Source organism: Pholcus phalangioides, unplaced genomic scaffold (genome assembly GCF_987345545.1).
Source record: "Pholcus phalangioides strain wild (caught in Gottingen) unplaced genomic scaffold, Ppha-v1.0 ptg000022l_1, whole genome shotgun sequence".
Classification (NCBI taxonomy): Eukaryota; Metazoa; Arthropoda; class Arachnida; order Araneae; family Pholcidae; genus Pholcus; species Pholcus phalangioides.
The window spans coordinates 29,124,348-29,138,991 of NW_028301615.1; the positions used below are offsets into that span (position 1 = coordinate 29,124,348).

Sequence of the window (14,644 nt, forward strand, 5' to 3'; positions counted from 1 at the left end):
GTCAGTTCAAGTTTTGATTGCTTGGAGGAGCCAAAAGAAGAATACCGGGATGGAAGCGTCAGGCCTTGACAAATTCTCCAATCAAAATAGAATTCTTATTTTGAAACTCCAATTTCAATATGCAAGCATTTATGTGATTCCTTAAAAAAAGGATCCAGTGAATCAACTGTCGGTGCATGCCGGAAAGTGCTGTGTGTGTATTTATGCGTATTTCTAACTCATTTATGATGATTAAGTTCTGAATGTTTCATGTTTTAGAAGTGCTGCCATCTGTCTTCGGCACTGGAAGTGAAAGAGGTAAATTCTTGAATCCTCGTGATGATTCTTGAAGTCTAACGTTAGAGGACGTATAGCTTCTATAAGATTCTAACACATTTTGTAAGCACTTGTTCAGTTTCTTGCAAAGTAAAAAAACAACGAGAGCTAATGATTTTATTGCCAAAACTCACGCACCCCCCCCCCATCCCGATACCTTTTCAAGGAACCCTGGTTAAGAACCCCTGAATTGCAGTGTATAAATAAACAATTAACGTTTTATGTAAAATATACCCCAGATTTGATCTGCGCATTTTCTTTACCGAGTTTGAGTCATAATTTAATTTGCCAAATATAATTATATTTGACGAACGACGTCACTCTTCCTTGTTAATACGACAGATACAGGAACTGGATTCATTCAGCATATACATACGCTCCAACGAGAGAAAATGTGTATATAGGGGTTCTAGTGCAGGCTAAGACGACTTGATAAGGACCTTATTATAGTGGCTATAGTGCAGGCGTCCTCTTTTCTCAGTTTTCGAACCTGGTAACCCTAGTCGAAAGAGAAATCTTGCCATTTCGTTTCTATTCATATTCAAATATGTCTTTTGGCGTGTCTTTTTCCATATATGTCTTAGAAATGGAGATGGTAATTTCGTTATTTCTCTGGCGATGGAAACTAACTATTTTGCCGAAATGATCGCTCTTTCGTTGGTCCTACCATGTATTGTTTCATTGTAACAAATCATGGTGTGTGAGAGTGTCTTGTACCGCAGGTAGAACCGATCGACTGTCTGATTAAATCTTTGTTTTTCCATCTCAGTTTTTTTTTCTTTGATAGCTTCAGAAAGGGTTAATGGCTTCGGCTTGGAAAATGTAATTTCCAGTTTGCAGCATTGTAGACCATGTAGTATCTCTCATTCTCCAATGTATACAGCATATGCTAACCCTGTACCACTTGCTCACATTCTCCAATGTATATTGCATTTGCTGATCCTGTACCACTTGGACTTTTTGACAGAAACCTATTGCAATGACTGAGCGTTGTCATGTTAAATTGGGCGTTTTGCCCCCTCTATAGTTCGTTTCAGGTTAACTTTGCAGTGGAGAGAAAGGTAGAGAGTGTACTCCTCCGCTGCAAAATAAAGTTCCCATAAATCGGAGCTTTACGATGATCATTTATACAGAATATTTCAATTTTTTTTAATGATTTTGTGAAAAAAAAAGGAAAAATATCATTTTGAACCAATGTTTCTTCGTTTGAAATTTTTAAATTAGAAAAAAATATTGGTTACCATTATCCAAAAATCTATAGCAACCACAACGACATTTTCGCGGTATCCTAGAAATCGTCCATACCTTACCGAGGCCGCGCATCGATACATTGGTTAAGAGGCTTTTGTTGCCATAGCAACGAGTGATGAGGTTCCCTCGTAGCTTCCTCTTCACTGCAAAGTTAACCTGAAACGGACTATAGTTTCGGCCCTGAGCTGAACGATATCCTGCCGGCCGGCTGCCACAGAGGACGTTCGTTGAAACGGAAGATTTAACCACCAACGTGCTTATTATTCCCACTCCCTCATTTTTCAACTCTTACATCGGCAGTGCCGAGATATCTCATCTAATATGATGCTCTTTATTTCGGCAGTCACAAAATATCTCGGCTCCTTGACACCCTTTCATTTTGGAAATGACGAGCCCAACTGCTGGATTGAAAGGTTTTTTTTCACATTCAAACGTGTTTTCCATCCCCTTCAAACCTGTCGATCAACTGTCAGTAGATGGAGTTGGCTTTTGTTCAAAATTTTATAACGGGGGAGGGGGAAGAATTTTTTAGTACATAGGAGGAAACGTGAAATTACATCAAAAAGAAGAGAACGTGTTCTCCTAAAAGAGGACGGGTCATAACCCTAGTTATAAGGATAAAGAAGTGAGATCTTTCTCTACTGTTGCCACGTGGGCCGTATTTGCTTGAGTTAAGGGGGTTGGTGCACGCAAATTTTCCAAAAAACGCATTTTTCAATTTTCAAATACTATAAAATTTTCTGCGTCTAACTGTGCTCAAGTTTTTGTTCTACCTGTATTAAAGTATTTTTTAAATATTTTAATATAAACTGCTGGCAGGCATTACACATGCTAATGTTTTTCACTAAAATGTTTTTTTTCTCAATACTAAGTTTTTTATTAGATAAGGAACATTTTTTCAAACACCACTCATTCAAATGTCTTGAAACTTTGTGTGTCTCTCATACAAGTGTCTCTCTATAGTGTTACATACTTTACCGCGAGGATTTTTTATTAAAATAATTTTTAAAAATTTTATTGCACAAAATATGGGTAAATTTTGGCGATTTTTGGAAAAGTTGCATGTTGTTGAAAACATGAAAGTTAAAATTCAAGAAAAAAAAAAAAACCAACAATTAAAATTCGAAAAGCTCGTTTTAAAGTATGTAACACCATAGTGTTGAGCGGCACGCACAGTTTCAAGACATTTGAATGAGGTGGTGTTCGAAAAAATGTTCCTTATCTAACAAAAAAAACTTAGTTTTGAGAAAAAAGCATTTTAGTGGAAAATATTAGCATCTGTAATGTCTGCTAGCAGTTTATATTAAAATATTTTGAAATTACTTTTGGTACAGGTATGACAAAAATTTGAACACAGTTAGACGCAGAAAATTTCATAGCATTTGAAAATGTAAAAATTGGAAAAAGTGTTCTTTTGGAAAATTTGAGTCCACCAACTCCCCTTGAGTTAAAGAGGAGCTGCTACGTCTCCACCCAACACATCTTTTATGCCTGTTTATTGGATTCCGACAAGTGTGTTCCTGGTGCATAGCGCACTTGCGCGGTATGTAAGAGGACTCAGATTGAATATCCGGTAGAAGCAAATGCTATTTCTTCCGGAAGGTTATCTCGGCACTAATTTCCACAGAGTCTCTTATAAAATTTCAGCTAAACAGGAAAAAATTATCTTTGACCCTTCGTGAATCTTCCGAAATATGCTGCTGGTCATCGAAAAACCTCCACTATTAGGAATAAAAAGAGTAACTGTATATTAAAATCTGAATGCTCATCAAAATTATCTGAAAATATGGGACGTACATGACCCCCACTGGGAATTGACAAGGATCCAGCCTTGGTACACCAGGGCAATTATAATCATTCTTTGTTTTTCCCGCTATAACTTCACTATATAGAGGGGCCCCGAGAAAAGTCTGGCCTGGGACCTGAAAACGTGTGTGTGTGTGTGTGTGTGTGTGTGTGTGTGTGTGTGTGTGTGTGTGTGTGTGTGTGTGTGTGTGTGTGTGTGTGTGTGTGTGTGTGTGTGTGTGTGTGTGTGTGTGTGTGTGTGTGTGTGTGTGTGTGTGTGTGTGTGTGTGGCCGCTGTGGTGGTAGTTGAGTGGTTATATTGACGGACTCGCATCGCGGAGAACTGGGTTCGAGCCCCACAGTAGTAATCGGCTGAAGTTAGTTTTCTGTGATTCTCAACTTCAAGGCGCAAATGCGAGCCGATCTCTCCGTTAAAAAGTCTCGCCACAGAGAGCAACAGGCCTGCAACAGTACAAGTATTCAGTCATTACACTTCAATTCAGAAATATAGATGGCAGTACTGAAAAATCAGACACGATATGCACTCAGACTGTCAGGTACACACATTTACACTTCCGGCACAACTCACTAGGTAGTAAATTGGCCATGGCGATAGATAGTTGTGCTCGGTTGGAAAAAAAACTGATTGTGAAGGCGATGAGGCTTTTTGGATCACGTGATATTCTGAGGGACATACAAGATAACCAACATGGCGACTTCCTGTGCGATTCATGAAAGAAACAAATCTAAATTGAAGAAACATAGAAATGAATCGTTTTTTCTTCTTTTTAATAGAAACTAGAAATTTTGAATTTTTTTTTTAAATTCAAGTTATCGATCTGCCTGTTTTTTCCTGCACAAAATGCTTGATTAAAGTAGCGGAATTTCTTCGATGTAATTTATATGGGCCCATAATTAATTTAAAAACATCCTAAATTATATGGATTGATGAATTTGGATAATATAAGACAATACGGACACATTAATTTTCATTTTCGTGCTTGAGAAGATATAAATAAAAAGCTGAAATTAATGTTATTGCATGGATATCCACCTCAAAAGGCTCATTGTTTTATAATTAATTTTCTAGGCTTCGTATCTCTAAGCGAGCTCAATAGTTCGAAAACCGAAGATTCATTTCAATTTTTAAAATTATTGATGTGGCGGAAAACGCTCTAAATTTCCGCATTTCTAAGCTAAAATCGGCAATTTTAACATTGATCTTTATTGGGGGGGGGGAATTTATCATCCAGTGTATGTAAGATGACCATACGTCCCGTATTTCCCGGGACAGTCCCAGTATTTGCTGTATTTTTGGCCGTCCCGACTTTTCGGCAAAAGTGTACCGGTTTTTCCCGTATTTTGCACGAAGTCTACTTGAATTTTTAATCTTTATTGAAGTCAAAGATTGAAATTATTTTTCAACTCATAAATTATATTGTGATGATTACGACTATAAATGAGAATATTAATCTCTCACATTTGTTTTGGATAACGTTTTGTTTTTCGTGGAATTCATTTTAATCCACTGCAATTGCAGCAATGCATCATTTCTTGCCATTGTGATTTTCCGTAATTTCAACAATATTTGCCAACTTTGTCTGGATTTGGCGTCATTTTTGGCGTTAATTGGCCAAGTCCCGTATTTGGAATCCCAATTTCCCGTATTTCTCTCGAGGAAATATGGTCACTCTGAGTGTATGTCTCTCAGAAATGATGCTGATGATGATTATGACGTCTATTCGAAAAGCCTCATTGATGTAAGACGCCTTCCTCATACTGAATATTAAGTATAAGTAAGTGTTATTGCTGCTATATTGAAGTTAAGTACACTTCACTTAAGTTAAGTATAAAGGGGTTCTACATTGATGTGCTGTTGTATTTCGCACACATTTGTCCCGTTTTTACTTGATGAATTATGGTCACGATTGTGCAAAGTGATATGAAATATCGGAGAATATCACTTAATTTCGTCTGATAATAAATTTATTTATTTTCAAATAAAGATATGGTAAATGAATTTCATTTAATGTAATAAAATGCCAAAATCTTTTGATTTTTTTTTTTCCATAGACGTTACCGTTATCCCCCTGGATTTGAAAAAAAAAACAAAAAAAACAGCAGATGAAAGAGGGCGAGAGTACAGTTGCAATCTCCATCAGCCTTTTTGCATGATGTTGTTGGTAGTCCGCCATTTTCCTGTTTGTGGCAGGATTTTCTTTTGAGTATTGTGCGCGTTGATGTTGGTTATTAAGTGTGTGTGGGACGTACGAATTTCGCTTGGAGATCGCGCTTCAATAGCCGAGACGTTGCGGTGCTTGTTCGGAAATGGGAGATGCTTACGCCGCAGATTATAAATCGTCCTTGGCTGACCTGAATTGCAACAGCAAGCCCGCAATAAGCTGCATGACCATGTTGGCGGAGGAAAACATCCAATATGCTCCACAGATCGTCAAAGTTATTATTGAACACATTCATTCGGTAAGCCTTCCATTTTCGACTTAAGTCATGTTTTACCATGTGGTAAACATTCAACGTGTGATGTGTTATAGTCTATACCTTTCAACAGGAAGAAACCAAACCTCTAAAAACAATCGATTTTTAAAAAAAATATTTATTGCAATTTCTATGTGAATGTGCCATTTGTTATTCACCATTCTCCCTATAAATGTTAAAAATATGATTAATAAATCAATTGCAGTTAAATGGTTGTGTTTTTCCTCTTCCATATGGAAGGAGTTACTGAGTGGGTAAATGTGATGGTAGTTGGTAGTATCATTATCTACATCAGGGGCAGTGAGCTTCCTTCTGTTTGAGGGCCACTGTAGTTACGTGCAACATTACGGGCCGCTTCAGTTAAATTACCTGGAAAACGTAGATTTGTACATGCCGCGAGCAATATGGAGGAACATAGGCAATTAAGTCGTTAAATTTTTACCCTGGGTTTTGTTCTCCACTTTATAAACTGACACTTCAGCCAGGTTTTCCTAGGGGCAGGTTCTTCTGCGGCTCGTGAACCGAATAGGAGCACTTCACATCCACATTAATAGGTAATTTTCTCACGTTACATCAGCAGCTCTCAAACTTTGCCCACCCGCAGTGTCTTCTTTTCCTTTTCAATGCTTATCCATGAGCTCCGCTGGCTCCCCAGAGCAGTTTAACAAAGAATCTCTTTGATAATGTAATTCTCTTAACAGACAAAAGTTGGAGGCACACCAGGGCAACGCGGCACGCAGTTTGAGAACCCAGTGCCACACGTTTTTGTTTTCCTAGCTTAGAGCATCATCTGTTCTGCTGTCTGCACGTACACTTATTTTTGTCATTATTCACATTATAAGAGGAAGACAGAAAAAAGAAAACAAAAGTAAAGAGAAAATCTGTAAAACTTTCTGTGTAGTATGCATATGACATCCAGAAGCAGTTGGCCAATTACACCTGATGTGAAACACTGACATGAGATTCGTTGCTCTCTGTAGTAAAACTACTGTGTAGTAAAAAGTACTGCTTTTCCTGTTGGTGAGTGGAAGGTGTGTTGCACTGGGCGATTCATGTTGCACGCGGTGCAGAAAACCCGCTTCTAGGAAATTTTGTCTTTGATGTTTATCTGGTTGCATTTTGAGCTGGATGAGTGCATCAGAAGTTATTTTTTTCTGCAAAATTATTTCATCCCCACTACATTCATAGTTCGAGTTTTAGATAATTTTTCTTCTAAATTCCCCTTTAATTTTTTTTCTACCCCTAATTTGGCACTCTTCCAATGTCACCTTGTGTGATCGCATGGATTATTACAATGAATTCATTTATGCACTGGTAGCACGAGATGCATGTGTGATTATCAGAATCAAAAACTTGTCAACTTGCCCAACAAAGTGATGGGGGAAAAAATATTGAAACTTTTTATGAGGGATTTGTGTGTGCTTGAGAAGGTTATATGGTATAGGCATTGTAAGTGGTTTTTGTTGCCGACGAATAATGTAAATAGTTCATTAACAGCAGCAGTGCAGATTATGTTAAAACCTGTGATGCACGTCGTAGAACAATCAGTGCTGCTGCAGAACAATCCAGAATTTCAAGGAAAATGTAGAAAACACTGGGAATTTTTGGTGCAGAACATTTCCAGTTAGCTGAGCACTTGTTGCCTGTTGGACCTGATAACTCAAATAATCACAAATTTAATTCACACCAGGGTTTAAGCTACGGTTGCATTTTTTGCAAAATGCGAAAGAAGTAGTAGTCTTTTTTGCAAAAATGCATACAGGTAGCAAAACAAATAGACATCTAACTATCAATCATTAGCATTGTAGCATTTTGCTATCTTCTTTTTATCCTCTCATTTTTGCTTTTTTTGCTAAAGGAATTTTTTATCTATCTATCTTAAACCCTGATTCACACTATAATTTTACCTTGTCGGGGGGGGGGGGGACATATGGCCAGTCAGATAGTTTTGTACCAGATATTGGTCATCCATGATCTCTATTCTGATAACACAACAAATTTTGATAGATTTTCTGTGTTCGATACATGAGTAATTTTATGTAATTTGGTGTGCTGAACACAAGTGTAGTCACATAAAATTAGATTGGCTATGATTTTCTCACAAATTGTAGATTTAATACACATATAATGACACACAATACAAGATGTAGAAAATCATTAGTTTCTAGAAAACAAATATATATGCCACCACAAAAATACGTTGAAACAACATGTTGGACAATATACTGGTGATTTTTTTTTCTATAGCAGAAAAATGCCACAAAGTATGATGACTCAGTTTCACTCTTGGTGACTTCTCGTGTTTTCAAATGTCTTTCTTGCGGGGGGAAAAAATCACCCATACATCTCCAAAAACAGATAATACTGTGGTTGTTAAAAAAAGATAAAAAAAAACTTAACAATAAAACAAAACATTCTTATGCCAGTATTACAATATAGAAGCTTGATAAACGTTCTTTTATAAAATGTGAAAATGCAAGCAATTGTAACCAACAGGCTTATTGGTTGTTTTTCAAGTTTTCTAAGAGAACTTTCATAAAACTTTTATAGTGTAATCCTGGTCTCAGGCCGGGATTATACGATAAAAGTGTTTTTATAAAACTTGGCAAGTGATTTTTTTATGAAAAATAATCAGCTATGTGCAGGGTGATTATAATTAAAGTTCTTATTCTAAACACTACAATAAGAATCAGAATGACTTTGAAGATTTGCATGGGTGCTCCTGAAGCAATGGAATTTTCTTTGACGAAAAAAAAAACACAAATATACAAGTAGATGAAGCTATACTTAGCCAGTGGTATAATCTATTTTGTGGAATCATATTTTTGCACTTCAATAGCATCAGTGTGTGAATAGCACAACTTTTATCAAGATGCACATTGCAACATCAGCAACGCAGTTTCTGAAAAACTATTTGACGATAACATGATGACACGTTATCGTCCGTGGCCGGCTGTCAGTTCACCAGACGTTACAGTTGCAACTTTTGGCTTGTGGGGGGGGGGGGGTGTCTTGTCTTTCTTTAAAATGTTATGCACACTGGTAGGATTGCAAACTTTGGTGAATTGTAAGCACATCCACATCATTACCATACTCTGGCATACATCATGGCATACTCTGATCTGTTGAACAAAACTTTTTGCACTTCCACCTCACATAGCCTGAATACAGTGTCAACATATTCAGCATTTTCTGTGTGAATTATAGTTGCTTGTTAAGTGACATCATTTTTTTAATGTTTCCATGAATTATGAAATTGTGCGATGCTAATTAAGCCCAGATAAGCCCCTCCTTTTTGCTATACAAAACTATTGCTTCAGGAACGTTCATGCAAATTTTCAAGTCATTCTAAATCAGTGGTTCTTAATTTAGTGTTTTGAAATGGAAACTTAATTATGACCACCCTGTATATAATTAATCTGCATTAATTTTGCTCTATTAAACAGTACCTAGTTCTCATCACAGTTTTACAAAGTAGTTTTCTAATTAAGCATATTGAAAATTACTGGAAAAATTATTATTATATGGTTGATAATAGCATTACAAATTTTCAAATACAAAATAATTCTTTGAGGTAACGAAAAAAATTATTAAAATGCAAAATTTGATTTCTGTAAAAAATATTTGTAAATTAATTAATGTGAGAATAGTATTAATTAAATTAATAAACATTTTATTTTAATTATTAGTAGTTTGGATGATTTTCCAGAAATTCTATTTTTAGTGAATGCTATTTAAACCAAAAACCAACCCTCACTTTAACATATGTTGCAGAACAATCTCGGGAATAATTTTAAGGAAAACACACTTCTGCATACAAAACTGAGGAAGTTTTACTGCAGAACATTTTCTTTCAGCTGAGGGCTCCTTGCAGAACAATGCAAACAATTCTGCTTTGAGGTATTCCAGAATAAGTAAGGGATATGTAATCCTTAGAAAAAATTCCAAATGACGTATTGGGGAATAGTATGTACAATACAATGTATAAATGAACAGAAAAAAAAACAAATGTTTGTGCATGTCTTAATGGATTTGATAAATTTGGGGTAAAGCCTATTGTAATAGCAAACTTTCAAAGGTGACATCACTTTCAGACAATAACTAGTAGAAAAAAGAAATAGCAACCCAGATAGTGTCACATAGAAAATGGGAATTATTACAGGGTATGGCAAATCATATAATTGAGGCACCAGTCGAATTTCTTGCGAGAATTTTTTTTGGCAGTGCGTCTTTTAACATTGGAGGGACATCAAGTTCCCCAGAAACATTATTTAAAACTATTTTGAGTGAAAACCATTCTTGGCTCCAAACAAATTTGTCTGGTACCTACATTTTTTTAATCTGCTCAGCTCTGTCCTAGACTCAAATGTAGCAATTGCATATAGAAAAACTTTATAGGTGCCAATATCAATTTCCTAGTCACTACGGTGACCTGGCACCTAGGATTTGTCAAGCGCTGGATTGTAATATAGCTATCACCTTTCCCCCCAGCAAAATATTTTGCATTGTTCTGTAACGAGCGCTCTGCTGACTGAAAATGTTGTTCTGCGGTAAAAATTCAAACAGTGTTTTCTACAGAAAAGAATTTTTTGTTGAAATTCTTATCAAGATTGCAGGGGTGTTCAGCAGCAGCACTGATTGTTCCACATATTATGCTTTGGGGTTGTTGCGGTCAGAGTACTGATAACATGTGGTTATCAAGAGCTTGTTGTCTATTAGCTTTTGTTTAGAAGTAGCTGTAGATAAAAAAAATTTTGCCCTTCCCCCTCCAGAATATCTGTACCCAGAGTTGGGGTTTTGGATAGGACACGCTGGATAAACTGTCTGAAACCTCCAAGTTTCAAAATGTTATGTGGGAACCTTTAGATTTTTCTTTTCATGATACAAACATATTAAAAAAACTAACAAAATCAAAAAAATCTTTCAGAAGGTGCAACTTTCTTTAATGTTTGTTTCAACGAATTGATGGTTTTAAGCTGGAAATCTGATAGTAAATTAATATCACTCCTATAACTATTTAAATTTCTTTAGTTTGTTATAAATGTCATATTTTTTCTACTTCACATTTTATTTTTCATGCACGATCCTGTAGGAGGTTCTAAGGCCAGGATTACACTAAAAGTTTTACAAAAGTTCATTTATGAAACCGGAAAAGTTCAACGAATAACATAGCTGCCAAGTCTCCTGGATTTTCCGGATGCTCCCAAATTCCTACTCTATCTCCCAGACTCCGGAAAAATTCTTATATCTCCCAAATTTCACCTGTGATTGTAAAAATTCCCTACATTTAGGGAAAAAATTATTCCCAAAGAATTTACGTGGGAAAAAAAAGACTGCTGCTTCATAAGCGTTGTGTAAATTGTCACCATTTGTCAAATCATAAAAAAAAAAAATCCATTTTTTTGGGGAGAAAACCTAAAATTAGCCATTCATCCTTTTGAAATCCAAATTTGGCACAATTGCGTTTATCTGCATTATCCGACAGATTTTTTGGATTGTGAGATTTGATTTTTGAGAAGTATTTAACCAGAGGACTTCAACCTACTGGTTTGCCATAATTGGCAATGGCTTGAATGGTGTCACAGTTTTTGCAATGGGAAAATATCTCTAAAATTTCCCTTTTTCTAGGGAAAAAACCTAAAATGTTTCAAAAGATCCCTTTTACATTTGTTTTCATACGGAATTCAGATAAACACGAAAATCTCCAGCATTCTCATTCTCCAAAGTTGACAGCTGTGAAATAAGCACATCAGTTACATTTGAGCGAATATACCCAATAGACTTATTGGTGGGGTTTTTTTTTTCAAGTTTTGCAAAAATCTTTTATTGAACTTTTATAGTGTAATTAATCTCAGCCTAAGTGTAGCAGGTGCTTTAGGTGAACTTTCTATTTTATTTTAAATTTAAAAAATAATTGCGGGGCTCCCACTCGTCTTACTTTTCTTATTTTGTGGTAAAAACACTTTCTTGGTTTTGTTCTACTTTTCGTACCAAAACCTATATACAAAATTCATATAATTGATTTTAATTGAGGGAGGGGGGAATCATTGATATAATGCCAAATACAAATTAGTAGATTTCAATTAATGATTCTGCCAAAGCAGAAATTGTAACATTTTTAAAGTTATTTGGGGAGGGAGGGGGTGTATGTGGACCATTGGATGGTTTATTAATTTTTCATTTGCTTAGTTTGAGGGTTCAACAAGTAGTCATTAGACTTCTCTGCCTGTATGTTGACAGAAGTTAATTATATGAATCGTCTGATTTCATATTAGCTTTTCTTTTGTTACAGGTTTCGCCAGAGACGAAGCTGCCAGTTCTTTACCTTATCGATTCCATTATTAAGAATATTGGAAAGCAGTATTTCACGCTCTTCAGTCAAAGCATCGCCTCAATATTTACTTCTGTTTTTGAAAAGGTTTGGTTTTTTTTTCAAAAGAAAATGTTTTTCTTCAGTCGTTTTATTTGAACATGTAAATAAAGCCTTTCATGTTTCACACAGATTTAAACTTTTATGTCCAAATTGCCTGATTGGAAAGAATGAGAAGAGTACGAAAAAAAATTATTTCTAGATTTTAGTATGCTGCAGTAGATTCCAGTATGTGTTCAACCTCTCCCTCAGTCCAATCTATCAGTAATACTTAGTAATACATATTTGAATTCAAAAATTGCAGAAAAGTGAGAAAGAACAGCATAAACCAACGGACAATGCTCCTTTCTCTTATTTATGCAGTTCTTTCCTAACTTTTCCCTAATTTTTGAATTCAAATATCGACACTCAGCAAATATTGCACTTAACCGTGAATTTATTTGTTGATCCCACGAGAAACAGGGCAACAATTTTTTTTAAACACATTTTGAGAATTTTTCAAATTGAAACCATACCTCTATGTGATGACCGGTTCATGAGATAAAGAGTGCGTCAGGACTTACAGGATATCCTGTATATATGTTTGTTTGGTACTTGATTAAATTTTCTGACTTTTTCCTGGGTCATACTCTCAGGAACAAGTTTTTTATGAAAGTTACCTGTAAAAGAATTCCCCACGATTTCTCTTACTCTAAACAATTCTTTGATCTCTGAGGTTTCCCATTATAAGTACCTGGGCATTATAATCTCTTCCGATCTCCCCTGGAATCTTCACGTTAATTATATTTTTAATGTCTCCAAAAACTCTTTCCTTCGTCGTAACCTTAAAAAATTCCACCCGTCATGTCTTTCACCTGTGCTACCAGACCTATATTCTCCCTGTTCTCTCCTATGCCTGTGAAGCCTGCGACTCCCCATACCCAAACTAACATGGACAAATTAGAATCTATCCAAAATAAGTCTACTAGCTTCGTTTTGAACTGTTGGTCTTCATCTGTCGTCATATCGGAGCTCAAGCGCCAACTCAATATCTAACCACTCTCCTCTCTTTTCTCTCGTTTTTTTCTTTTCAAAGTCTTCCATGGGTTTTTTTAATATCGACACTTTTAACATTCTAATTAAACCCTCACATTTTTCTGTTAGACTCAATCATTCCCAAAAATTACAGCCCATCTTTGCGTCTTCAGATTGTCACAAATTTAGTTTCTTCCCAAGAACTATTATCAACTGGAACAACCTACCACCAAATATTGTAGATTGTACTAGGATTTCCAAATTTTCCTGTACCACCAATCGTAATTTTTGTCATGCATATCTTCTGCATCCTCTTGTATAGGCGCCTTGGTCAAACAATATTGAATAAATAAATAAATGCTCACGACAGCATCAAATCTAAGCGCAGCATTCTAAAGGTACATAAAGGTACATTTGCACAAAGTACAATAATGTAAATAATCGTGGCATATATATTTTGAGTATCAATGGTATTTTATCTTCCAGGCTCCCGAAAAATTCTTTTATATCTCAAATTTTGCCGTGATTGTAAAAATCCCTACATTTAGGGAAAAAATTATTCCCCAAGAATTTACCCAAAAGAAACTGTTTCATAAGCTTTGTGTAAATTGTCACAATTTCATCAAATCACAAAAAAGTTCATTTTTAGGGAGAAAACACAAAACTTGCCTGTCAGCAAGTGTCAATCTGGTCTTTTTAAATCTAAAATTGGCACAATCGTGTGTATCTGCTTTATCCATATGTCCTGTTATGGGCCCAACGTTTGCAAGATTTTATTTTTTAGAGGTAATTAATTTAACCAAAGGACTTTATACTTACTGGTTGTACATGATTAGCAATGGCTTGTATGGTGTCACAATTTTTGCAACGGGAAAATATTCCTAAAATTCCTTTTTACTTTTGGGAAATCCCTAAAATGTTTTAAAAGATCACTTTTACATTCTTTTTTGTACAGAATTTGGATCCCCACGAAGACACTCTTGAATTTTCATTCTCCAAAGTTGGCAGCTATGTCATGCACTTGTGGTACATAGATACATTTTATAATTCCATATGCTGGAGGTGAAATATATAATATGAGATATAAAATACTATGTCCACACTATTAATTTTCAGTACTTTTGTTATATAGTCCACAAAGGTATAGGACACAGTCATATTGCAATAAATAAGAGATGCACTTTATAAAACAGCAAGCTCCATAGAAAGGGATAGAGTTATGGGACAGTGGCTTATAAAAATTTTCTGTATAATAAATTAAAAATCAATTTTCAGTATTCAAATTAAGTGAATACATTTAATTTTATGAAACAGTTCAATTTTTTCTCTCTTCGAATCAATTCAAGCATTTGAATTCAGCCTAAAAACTATGTGGTTTGTATTTAAGACTCCTTTTTTTGTGAACCTACTAGA

At 35.5% G+C, this 14,644-nt stretch overlaps 1 protein-coding gene across 2 annotated transcripts in view; it reads left to right on the forward strand.

Moving 5' to 3' along the window:
* The first annotated feature begins 5,473 nt into the window (after window positions 1–5,473).
* LOC149070152 (uncharacterized) overlaps window positions 5,474–14,644 on the forward strand; it is a 65,678-nt gene continuing 56,507 nt past the window's right edge. The window contains exons 1-2 of one of the 2 annotated variants that reach the window (XM_089250256.1): window positions 5,474–5,832; window positions 12,140–12,265. In XM_089250256.1, the coding sequence (XP_089106382.1) occupies window positions 5,680–5,832; window positions 12,140–12,265 (279 nt within the window). In that variant the 5' untranslated portion in view covers window positions 5,474–5,679. The remainder of the gene's footprint in view (window positions 5,833–12,139; window positions 12,266–14,644) is intronic. The other variant, XM_089250257.1, reaches the window with a different exon arrangement.